The 12,110-nt window shown below is 40.5% G+C and overlaps 1 protein-coding gene across 4 annotated transcripts in view; it reads right to left on the minus strand.

Moving 5' to 3' along the window:
• The window catches only part of irag2 (inositol 1,4,5-triphosphate receptor associated 2), a 29,310-nt gene that overhangs the window by 12,456 nt on the left and 4,744 nt on the right, over window positions 1-12,110 (minus strand). For all 4 annotated transcript variants that reach the window (XM_084909141.1, XM_084909140.1, XM_084909143.1 and 1 more), the window contains exons 4-21: window positions 11,466-11,646; window positions 10,730-10,791; window positions 10,517-10,592; window positions 10,209-10,367; window positions 9,993-10,110; window positions 9,459-9,509; window positions 9,222-9,299; window positions 8,978-9,034; window positions 8,765-8,824; window positions 8,366-8,430; window positions 8,082-8,175; window positions 7,548-7,691; window positions 7,283-7,378; window positions 6,453-6,604; window positions 5,011-5,122; window positions 3,798-4,077; window positions 2,444-2,499; window positions 493-592 (exon numbers count right to left, since the gene is read on the minus strand). In XM_084909141.1, the coding sequence (XP_084765267.1) occupies window positions 493-592; window positions 2,444-2,499; window positions 3,798-4,077; window positions 5,011-5,122; window positions 6,453-6,604; window positions 7,283-7,378; window positions 7,548-7,691; window positions 8,082-8,175; window positions 8,366-8,430; window positions 8,765-8,824; window positions 8,978-9,034; window positions 9,222-9,299; window positions 9,459-9,509; window positions 9,993-10,110; window positions 10,209-10,367; window positions 10,517-10,592; window positions 10,730-10,791; window positions 11,466-11,646 (1,941 nt within the window). The remainder of the gene's footprint in view (window positions 1-492; window positions 593-2,443; window positions 2,500-3,797; window positions 4,078-5,010; window positions 5,123-6,452; window positions 6,605-7,282; window positions 7,379-7,547; window positions 7,692-8,081; window positions 8,176-8,365; window positions 8,431-8,764; window positions 8,825-8,977; window positions 9,035-9,221; window positions 9,300-9,458; window positions 9,510-9,992; window positions 10,111-10,208; window positions 10,368-10,516; window positions 10,593-10,729; window positions 10,792-11,465; window positions 11,647-12,110) is intronic.

The following is a 12,110-nucleotide window of genomic DNA, read 5'->3' on the forward strand; positions in this document are numbered from 1 at the left end:
GTGTAGTTTACAGTACATGAGCATTAGTTATAATTACACATATAAAGAGAAACCATTTTAACACATTAGTACCACATTTCCCCTCTCTAGGTCATATTTAACCACAATAATCATCATAAAAAAGTTAATTTTGCAACTTCCTTATCCAGTAAATAAAATAGGATAGGATAAAGATAACAAGAAACAGTAATGCAGGGTTTGCTTACCAAATACAAGTTCAACCAAAATAAACACAGCACAAGGTCATTAAAAACATAAGTGATGTGACTCCTTAGTAGCATGTGATCATCTTGCACGATTTAGTAAAGCCTTGTCTCGTCTAAACAAACAGCACACCAAGCCATTCAGAAAATGACTCACTTTGGTTAAGGTGTAAATGCAAACAGTTGAACTGGAGTCTAGCTGACAGCAGGGGGAGAGGAAAGTGAAACAGAAAGATAGCAAGTAATCAGCACTTCAAGTGTAATACAGAGACAGAGGAGGTGGTCTTACTGTTATTTTCTGAGTGGGGCAGATCGGGGAGAGCATCCGCCTCTGGCTGTGTAACGCTGACAGCTTGTGAGTGGGAGCTCAGTGGTACCACTGCGTCTTCCTGGAAGGAAGAAAAAAAAAAAAGTGCACGCACGCACACACAGAAATATTGACAAATATTCAAAAAAGAGAAAAGGAGTGAAAAGATCAAATAAGCAGCACACTAAACAGCACACACCATATACTAAAACAGCAGGCACACAGTCAATAGAAACAAATCTCTGTCAAATGAGGAGACATTACATAAGAAGTCAACAAAATCTTACAGATGACAGAAAGCACAAAGAGTCTGCCCCATCGTTGATGGGCTGCTGGAAAGACCCCCAATTACTGTCATCATCATAGGAATTCAAAAGCAAACATCACTTTCATAATGCTAGCATTGATGAGTGATTAAATTGGTTTTATCAACCTCACAGGCATGAAATTAATTAAACAGTGAGCAAGTGGGTAGAATTCATAACATGCAAGATAAGCTAGTGCAAGACGCCAAGATTATAGCTACTTCTTTTCCCTTTCACATCAGTGTGATCGTAGCGTTTCATCAATGACAACCTATATTTATTAAAAAAATAAAATTAAAAAAGCAGTTTCTGTACAAGCATGCAGACTGCTGACTGTATGTAGAGGCTGTGAATAATATGTGACGAGCAATTTGGTAGGCAAATGACAGAAGAGGACAGGGAAAGGAAGGCAGAGACATGTAATATCTTACATCATAAATTCTTATTTAGTGGAATAAAAAACTTGAGACAGCCGTCAATGACAGGCAGAAGAAACTGAGATTTCAGCACATTCAAAGCAGTTATTTGCAGCTAAAGACCTTGAAATTTAATAAGTCAAAAGAATCCCTGAATAGGTAGACTTCAATGAAAGAGTCACTGCTCTTAATATTAACTGTACGGAAGTAACTTTCTGTTGAGTTAAAATGACAGAAATATGCTGACAATGACCTCTGCAAAACTTCAAACACCACAGATTGTCACAAATGCTAGTTGCGTAATTATTATCGCAGTTGACCACAGCCAACTGATGCTGGGTCATCTTAATAATATGAAGCATTATATTACTTCATTGCAGTCGCATGTGACAGATATGGTTATATTTTCAACTACAGCCAAATTAAATATTAACAACTTAAATGAACCGTGGAAGGTGCAATAAGCATCAAATCAGCTTAATGGAACGGTGCTGCTGAAGTCTCATCTACTGTTGGCAGAGTTGCTGATGATTCAGTGTCTTGCTCAAGAGATCAACATCAGCAATAGTTGAGAGTGGAGTGGGGAGTCATAGAGGAAAGACAGCCAAAGGAGTAAATTGATTTCACAATCCACATTCTTCAGATAGATGGTTTAGAAAAAAAATTCTTTTTAGTTTACCCTCTTTAAAGAAAGCCATCTATGGAATGGCGGACATGTATTCTTAACAGCAAAATCTGAGCAGGTATTCAGACATGTCACATTACTCTAGGTAATCAAACGTTTCAGATGCTAAAGTGTTAGCAATAGTCACAGTTTTAGCTAGTCAGCTAAGGCGATCCCAAATTCCATGGCAATGCTTTTAGATCACTTTTAACAGCTACATCTAATGATATAGGACATACTTATGTACCCATTTGTCACATGTGCCATCAAATATGAATTTGGCCATGTTGATTTTAATTAAAAATACATTTGAGAATCTTGATTAAAAATATGTTTCAAGGAAAGAAAACCTGTTATTTTTTTATGGGGTTTCATTCTGCAACATCCCACCAAGATGTATTCTTATTTGGCTTCAGCATAACTTAACATTAGAGCCTTTTAACCAAGTTGTGTCATTTCAAGTGAATCTTTTGATCAAGCATAATAAGAGCAAAACTTAAAAAATGACCTTCAAATTCAAATGTAGTGAGCACCTAATTTCAATGTACCTGCAAAGGTTGACAGGTCACCTCTGGCTCTGACTCTCTGCTGCAGGCTGCAGAACCTGGGACAGAGGGAAGATGAGAAAAAAAATGAAACAAAGAAATGAGAGGAGAAAGGAGGAGGCTGAGAAAAATGACAAAACAAAGAGGCTGATCGCTGAGAACCCAGAGCCATGTCAAATCCATCCTGGGGTTAATTCACAAACCAACTGCACTGTCACCATAAAAGGTCAGACAGTCTATTATGTAAAGAACTGAGCTGAGGGAGGGGCAAAGGGGTTAAAATACCATCCATGGCTAAGGTGGCATTAATGACCACACTTGCACACTTGTTTTCTGTTTCTCGGCCTGCCAACCGCTCATGCAGACAGAGGAATGGGGATTACTGTGCTCACTTCATGGCCTCAGACCAGTCACACACCTGGCCATAGAAGGATCTTGAGGAAGAGAGGATTTCTCGTGCTGTGTTGACATACGCACACACACATTCCCTCACTGAACCTTTAGAAGCCCAGGGCCACAACAACCATAGAAGGCAGGGGTCTGCTTAGAATGGCCTCAGAGACTGAGCATCCTTACAGTAAGACAGTGAGCGAGTACTGTACTGGTTCTAAAGGTAGCTGACTCCCATGAATTACTGGGGAATAATCCAGTTTATCTCACACACGCACAAATAAATCAACACTCAAAGACAATGGTAATCTGTTAAGAGTTTATCATATACAGCGTAGACTGATTCGTCACTGGAGGTATATGTGAATTCAAGGTCACTGGAAAAAAAATTGGCATTGTCTGTGAATGTTCTCAAATCAATAATCTGGTAAACAACCTCCATGTAGATAACATTTGCTGTCTATAGCTTCTTCCTTCTTACTTCTGCTTGGAAGAACACACTTCAGTTAGAGTTTTGCAAATTAACAAATCATTAGCTATAATTTTAGATTGGAAAATTTCCCATTCAAACAATTGCTTCAATACTTTCTTGCTACACATTTACAGGATGTATCAGATCACATTCGTGCTGCATGACGCTGGCTCATATTTCATTTTTAAACAGTCGATTCTCCTGCATTTAATCCAGAGCTAGGAAGAGGGAGAACACATGGGTCACAGCAAGGCTAGAAAAATACTGAACTATATTTAGCTCTATTTGGCTTGGCCAAGAGGTTCCAGTTAGCTCTGGGCCAGTTATGCTGAACACTGGATATTAAGGGCTCAAGGAAAACTCCTCAAAGGTCTCAACTTTCCTTGAGATAACGAGGAATATTTCTTCTTGTTTAAAGCCAACTCAAAATCAACACCCTGTGAGTCTTTAAAGTGTGAGCAGTTGTCGTTATGCCTAACTCTTGTCCTCACTCACCTCGACCTTCTCCCACTGTGCCCTGCCCAGATTGGGCCTCCACTGTGACAACAGACAGCGGAGTTGATGTGTCCCTCACGTCTCCCTCCCCGCCGCTATCCACCACTGTCCACCTCTCCTCTGCGTCCTCCTCTTCACCTCTGTCTGTTATTTTATCTCCCGTTTCCTCGAGCCTCTCTTCTCTTTGCCCGTCATGTACTTGGCAATTTCTCTCTGCTAGCTCATTCTTAAGGAAATCTTGAATAGCAAATTCCTCGTCCCAGTCCAAGTCATCTCCAACCTAAAAATAAAAAAGGAAAATGCAAAGGTGAAATTTGCAGAAGCATTTCAAAACCCACTCTAGTAAAAAAACATCTGGAGGACTGAAGGTGGCATAGTTACAGTTACAAAAAAAAAATCTTTTTGATGCCAAGTTTCTGTACAGCTATTGCTGCTTGTGGTCAAACAAACTACACACTTAGGTATTATGAGAACTATCACCATAAAACAAAATACAGTATTTACAGTAAGAAAAGCTCTCAAACATGCCAGCTTGATGTAGAAGACGTCCACAGCAGCCTGGTTAATTCAGGGCTATCCTGTAAAATATCTAAAACTTAAAGCTTATTTGTTATGGACAGCCTGGTTATTGTATGCATGTATATGGTTGCTGTATAAACATATACACATATGCATTTGTGTGAGGTACATCAGCACCTCACATATTCCTTTTTAGAGTAAAACAATGGTGTTGGAATGGAAATGTTCAAGTATGCGTCAGCGTGTTATTAGCAGTGCGTAGGTGTGTGCTTGCATCTGATTCTGCGTGCATGTGTATTTATGTGCGGGGGTGCACATGTCCACTTCGGTCGCCAGCTCGCAGTAAGCTCTCCTCTACTATCTCTACTCCATCTGTCTGAATACAGTGGGAGCTGTCTCTCCAGTGATGCACACATTGTGGTTACTGATAACAATGTAAAAAGAGCATACATATATATTATTACATCTGACTATTTTCTAACCCCAGCTGAGAGAGGATTTAAAAAGTGCAAAGTGATCTGTCAGATGGTGTACATCACACTTCAGTCTTACTCATTGAATATGCAAATAATTATGCACACAGACTATAGATGAAGATTTCTTCTAGGAATGGTGAAAGCAAGGGTCTGCAATTGTTTATGGCATAAAACTTAATAAAATAAAGCATAATGAGCCCCATCCCCTGTTTTCTGACCTCCTCTTCTAGTGCAGGTGTCTGGCATGAGGCCTCTCTGCTATCCTGAGGGGTCTTTAGCTGCTCGAGCTCCTCACACAGCTGCCGCTTCTGGTTCTCCTGCTCCTGCACCCTGAATGCAATTACACGGTGCCACGTTAATAACAGCTCAAGCATTATTAGTTTAACAAGGAAAGATGGGGTAGCTACATCTAAACTGTCTGAAGACTTATCCAAGCCCATGCAAGCAGATCCTAGTAGAAAGTACAGCGGACATACTGTACCCAATCCGCAGGCCCATGCAGTGTCCCATTCTGTTGCCCAGGGTGACCAGCGCCAGTTCTCTGACTGGCCCAGTAATGCTTCCTTCAGTCTGTAACAGTCTAGATTTTCAAATGATCCAGAACTAAACCTACAGTGAGCCCTCTGCAGTTTCTTCCCCCCCACCCCCAAACAAGATCACCCTGACAGCTGAGCTTCTAAATCCCAGGTGGACAGTCTGACCAGCTCTCTCCCTCTGGTCTTGTGGTGCACCAGACCAAACCCTGTTATATATCCAAAGGGGACGGCCGTTTCTATGAACACACATCAACAGACACGCGTAGAATGCAAGAAATCCATCCAGAGTCAGAATACAATCCAGGAATGGCCCAGACCCAACTTAGTGAGGCAGGCCCTCTATGGTCACTGAGGTCAGGATGATTAACGGGTCTTTCCTCCATTCACTACAACAACTGACTGCCCAACTGAAACAGAGCCTGGACAAGCAGAGCCCCCCTCAGTGACACCTGCAGCAGTCTGAGTACTCTGTGTGTGTGTGTGGTTATTTATCTAGACTAATCAAGGTTTTAGAAACACTGCTCAGCTGACCCAAAAGTAGAACTTAGCTAAAATTGACATGTTACCAGGAAAGCACCATGAAGCAAACAAAACCTGAAGTCTTGTAAGCATCCTAACAAGCCTATGCAGATAGTGTATGGACTTGAAAGGTCAGCTAGTCTAATCAGCTAACCTTGGGAACTCATTATGTCTAGACTGCATTTAAATCAGTCATTACGCTGCTATGCTTAACCAGCTTGTAGTCTTCATTATCTTCAGTGGTGCCAGTATTACTTTCTAGCAGGATTTTTTTCTTTTACCTCTGCCTATAAGTGTTTAATCCAACCAATGAGATCACGGCTACTCAAAACAACTCCGCCTCAAAAAAAAAAAAAAAAAAAAAAATGTTTCCCTACCTTAAAAGCAAGTCGTCTTTGATTAGCCGCCACAAGATCCACTGGAATTCTGCTCTCTTGCATTGATTTTTCCTGGCATTAATCTTTCATCCACCTCCTCTCTCATACCAGACTCAAAACGAGAGCTGCCGTTAGTGTTTAACGGATCGCTCGGTTCTGACTGCCCACCTTTTTTCGCATGCACAGCTACACATGAACAGGCAGCACATACAGCAAAGATGTACTCACCTGACAGAAAGGTGGAGGATCTCAGTGCGGGACCTCCTCATGTTTCCGGCCATTTTGATCAGCTCTTTCTCCAGTGAGTCAGTGTACTGGGCCAGCTGGTCCAGGCTGAGGACCCAGTCTGCCCTACGTGCGTCCAGCTCGGCCTGCACTGTCTGTAGGAAGATGAGGCTGAGGGGTGAGCCTCTCGCTCGAGTAAAAGGCCGCAGATTTAATAGCTGGGTGTCTTTTACGCCCCCAAAAGTTGTGACACCTAACTGACACAAACTCTTTCCGTGACAGCTAGCACGCTGAAGAACCAGCAAAACACACACTGGCACAGCTCAGGTACACTAATGATTTCTGTCTCATTTGGCATGTTTACTGCTTTATGGCAGAACGTGGCTAATGAATGCAGAGTGGCAACAATGCAGGAGGAGGGGGGAAGAGAAACACAGAGAGAGAGTGAGCGAGAGAGATACAGAAAGAGTGAAAGAGGAGGGGGAAGTGGGTTGTGCTCACAGTAAAACACACTGACTAAACAGCACTGCTTGGATGGGGCCTGTTGGAGAGTTATATAAGTGAGAGTTCTCGAGACCAGAAATGGTGGGTGGGAAGGATAGAAAGAGCAGATAGGCTGTGATAAATGGAAAAAAAAAGAGAGCAACAGGTGGAGGAAGAATAATTTATATAAGTTTATGACTCATATTTTAAAAAGTATAGCCATCTGCAGACTTGAATTACTCAGACCCAGAAACGTACACAGACACTTATTCTGTGGTCAACACTGACAGCATTATAGCTAGGCTGATGCTGACTGTAAAGTTCAAAATGTGAATATGAAAGTGTCTCACCTGAAGACTGCTGTCGCCTTCTGTCTGTGTGTGGTCATCTAACAAAACTCTAACTGAAGTTAAGACAGAGTCGGTTTCTTTTCTGAAGTCCCTTTTCTGAGAGACAAAAGTGAAAGAGGAATACTTAAAGACAGGATCACACAACCCTAAGCAACTCAACTTCATCTCTACACCTCAGCAGGTGTTCCATTTAAAAAGGGATATTCCAAATAGGTGCAGTTAGAAATGAAAACGCTGAATGTTATACAACATAAGAGAGATTTACCAGTTTATTTATGAGGTTTTTGAACTCCAGTGCCATGTGTTCAGGGCTGGGTCCCTGCAGCATCAGCAGCACCTCCCTGTCCAGAGTCTCATCCAGTGGGGAGGCAAAGCTTGTAGTGGACAAATAGTCAACTCCATGGGGAGCCTGTAGACAGGGGCAATAGATTTATATGAACAAGTCAAAGGCTTTCTTAAAAATTATTATTGCAGAGAAGGTGGTCTCTTAAGTATGCGGCCTGTGAATGGCTGCATCAGATGTTAGGACAGCGGTTTGTGTTGCTTTGCAATGTGTACCGATTATGTGAGACACTCTGGAAACGACTAATCATCAAAGAACAGTTCATTCACTATCACAAGCAAAAGACCAGATACTGAAAACATTGTGCAAAGAAATAAGAGTAAACATCAAACTTCAAGCTAAAACAACACTAGATGGATACATTAATGAAGCAGCAGCAGAAAGCAGGTAGAAGTGGCAGTAACACAAGGCATAAAAGAAAGATGAATAAATGAGACAGAGCATGGGAGTGCTGACCTCCAGTGGTGACTGTGCCAGAGCCAGTTCTGTTTGCAAGGATCCCGAGCTGCTCTGGTTCATCCGATAAGCCACTGACAAAGAAAGACTAGCCCTGCAAGAGACAGGAGAAAGGGAATTGATGTTCAAGTTAAGAAAAAGACACTTAATAGAAAAAGTGACGATGAATCTATGTGCACACAAAATAAAACGTTTCAATCCATTTTGTCTTAGTTGTCCCTCAATCCTCAGTCTAAACATTTAAACTCAAATTTCTATTTTCAGGTTATTTGTGGTTCACTCACCCAGCCAAGTCTGGAAGAATCATCTGCATCTGCCTCTCCAGCTTGTTCTTGTCCACCCTCAGCAGCTGGAGTCAACAACAGATAACGCAATCATGAGTCATCCCAACCCATTAGATAGTTTAAGGCCGTCCGTGCAGTCTACCCTTTCTACGCTACAATAAACATGCCGGCCATGAGGCGCGTGTTTGGATAGAGGGCAGGTGATTTCATTCCCACATCTGAACCCAACACACCAAACTGCTAGCATGTCACTGATGACTAATACAGAGGACAGGAATATGTCGCTAAAGGCTTTTTGTCTTCAGTGACATATTTCTGTCTATAAATAACAAAATAAATAAATAAATAAATCAAGCAAGGTAGAAACTCAAAAGCTGATAGGATGTTGAGCACACCAACCTCTGTAATGGAAGAGTATTCCTCCAATGCTGCCTTCAGCTCATCTATCTGTCTGCTTTTCTGTATAAGAATGCAAATGACACAAAATGTGGGAGTTTTTTGAAAAAAAAAAAAACAACAACAACAAAAAAACACTCATTTTCTATCATTATGCAAGATTCTAAAGATCATCAGCAACAGTAAAATAAAAATTCAACAAGATTAGGTACTGACCTCTACTATCACTGCATCCTTTTCACTAATGACTGCGTCAAAAGAGTGAATCTGCATCTGAGGACAAGAAAAGAGCAGTTACATAATATAAAGAAAGCACAGCAAGTTAAACATGGCAGAAACAGAAATTCAATGAGCGCTGCAGATATCATCAAATACAGAACTGAGGGCATATTTGAGTGAAGCACAAAGAGAGATATAATAACAGTTCAAAATATAAAAGTATATTTTACAGTAAAGGTACCTGAAGGTCAGCGTTAATGTCACACAGCTCCGTTATTCTCCTCTGAAGCTCATCTGTCTCCATAGTGACCTTAAAGTTCTGAGGAACATCAGAGGGGAGTTAGAGCAGCTGGACACATCCTTTCATGAACAAACTTGTGACATTATACTACGCAAGAGGGCTAGGAATTGCTGAGTGCTACTGGTGTGCGTGCAGTAAGGTCATTCATTTCACTGTGAACTGTGCTATAATCGTCACCTCTTCCTGAAGAGAAGCAATCTTAGCGATGAGACTCTGGTTTTCTCTCTCCTGAATAAAAAAAAAAAAAAATCAATATAATAAACATTAAAAAGACATAGGCCATTATTACGTTTGGCTCTGTTATATATTCTGAGTGTTTGCCCTAAACTACAGATTACTATTATACACATTTTTCACCAACTTTAGTTAATAGAATGTTTTATTGGGAAAAAAAAATCTAAATGCATCCTCACAAGTTATGGTACATACTGTATACAACCCTGCACATAGCAAATAAATCTTATCATCCAATCAGAAAAGATTGCATTCTGAATATTAACACCAGCTGTCCATATTTCAACCACCTGTTTGCTAAAGAGAAACTGATTTCAAATAAGACATTTAAAAAGGTCTCGAACAAGAAAGTGCTCAGTTTAAAACGAAAGAAAAAACTCACAAGTTTCATAAAAGTACCATAACTGACTGAAAACTGCTGCAAGGCAACGGAAAAGAAAAAAATAAGACGGTTCTATTTCAACACTTTTGACTCACCACATGTTTGCTGTGTGCGGAGGCACGGGCTCTGCCTTCCTCCGTACAGCTCAGAGTGGCCTTCATCTCTTCCACCTCCTCCTTCAACATCTTCTCCTTCTGTGCCAGCTGCTGGTTACTGTCAAAGACGACAAGTACAAATGGACATTACTACTGTGACTGCTCTAATACAGTGTCTGTGTTCTGTATGTTTACGTGCGCATAAAAGCATCTTACATTTTTGCTTGATTGTGTAGCTCCTCGTTTTCCTCCGCAAGCTTCTGGTTACTCTCCTCCATGCTCTCCACCACCTGCTTGAGCTTTTTTACCTCCTCCTGCAGCTTTTGGTTGCTCATCTGGAGGTCAGCAACACAGTACACCAGCTCTGATGTTTCACTGAGGAAGAAAACACACAAATACACACATGCAGGCATAACGTATCTTAGCTTTATAGATCAAGAGCATGCGTGGGTGGTCACAGACAAATATAGGCAGTAACAGGTCACATTATAAACAAACACTCGGTATTGCACAAAAAATCTTACAATTCAACTCTGGATGCCTCCCCTCCAAATGCCTCCAAGCTTCCTGAGGTCATATTAAACAGCATCGACCTCCTGGCTGGGGAAAAAATAAATAAAAATCACAATCCAACATATATTACATCAATTAAGCTCCTGGAGTCACCAACACTGGACCCATACACACAACATAAAGGGTATAAAAACAATCATGTATGTGATTATATGGAAATTTACCACACAGGCTGTCTCTGAGTTTTACTGATTCCTGGGTGATGTCATCTTCTGTTGGCCGTTCCCTGAGATTAACCAGAGAAGACAACACATTAAAAAAAAAAAACAACACATTAAGATAAGGTAGTTTTATGATCTTCGCCAGAATTTGGAAGCCACTAACTATTCTTTACTTTATCCACAAACATACTGACAGTATGTTAGAGAGAGCTCTCCGACTGGAGTATATATATAATATATATGATGATGATGACACCCTTCTTTTCTACTCAGTATCAAGACGCACCAGTAAAAAGATACGTCATGCAGCAGTTACTCACTTTATGCAATGTCACTTTAACCAGCCCACACATCAGACTAAGATGTAAAACGTTAATTTTCTATGGCTTCACCTAAAACAAACTAAATAATTTTTTCTGAAATCCACTTGTGAGTGGATATTTAGTTGTAAGATTTAGCTCATCTTATTCGATACCTAATTTCCTACAAGAATGCCTTAAAGGTGATTTCTTTTTCATATATGGAAATATTAAGCATCAAGTAGATGTGAAGCCTACTGCCATTAGGACACCTTATCAGATGCTCCAGGATGTTCACATTCATACTGTAAATCTTACAATGTCTGATTGGTTTCACCATAAAATTGCAGACCTAACAAATCCTTAGTTTTTTTTCTTTTTAAACTGAAAAGCTTTCTACATACATATTTCTGCAATATAACTGTAACATTTTCTAGTACCCATTGTTGCGGCAGTCATCGATCCACTCTCTCATGACAGCATGGTATGTGTCCAGATCAATTGACACGTCTTTGTGTTCTGGATCCAGCATGTTGCAAAGTTCCTCCAATCCGCTATCTTCAGAGCTGCGACTGGTGGTGTGACGCAGATAGTCCACAATATGGGACACATACACTTTCCCTAGGAAAATAATAGGGGAAAAAAAGACCCGTTAGATACACTTTGATGTTCAAGACATACAAGAACTTTATCTGATCATAAAGCTGAAGACACTCTTTTTATATTCTTGTTCATTTCAAGTTCAGATTTTCTTTCTTTGCACAGTTAAACACCCCCAGATACATTGTGACAGATTGTGGTTATAGGTGTAGGCAGCAAAAGCAGTAACCATAGTGACTGAGCCACAGTTAACTTTTTGGTGGTTGGTTTCACACATTTCTCAGTGCCGACTTTACTCAACAAGCTTCAGACAGTAATCAGAAAAAAAAGGTCTGCGCACCATTTTTCTGAAAATCACCTGAGTAGCCCGAACACAAGAAGAGACTGCAACCTTGGATTTAATCAGATTTGGTGGTTATAAAAAAAAAAAAAAAAAAAGATATTTTTTAGGTTTGTCTAACTGTTTAAAAATGGTTTGATAAACA

The sequence above is a fragment of the Perissodus microlepis genome, chromosome 17, assembly GCF_051167445.1.
Source record: "Perissodus microlepis isolate ML-2025 ecotype Zambia chromosome 17, ASM5116744v1, whole genome shotgun sequence".
Taxonomy (NCBI): Eukaryota; Metazoa; Chordata; class Actinopteri; order Cichliformes; family Cichlidae; genus Perissodus; species Perissodus microlepis.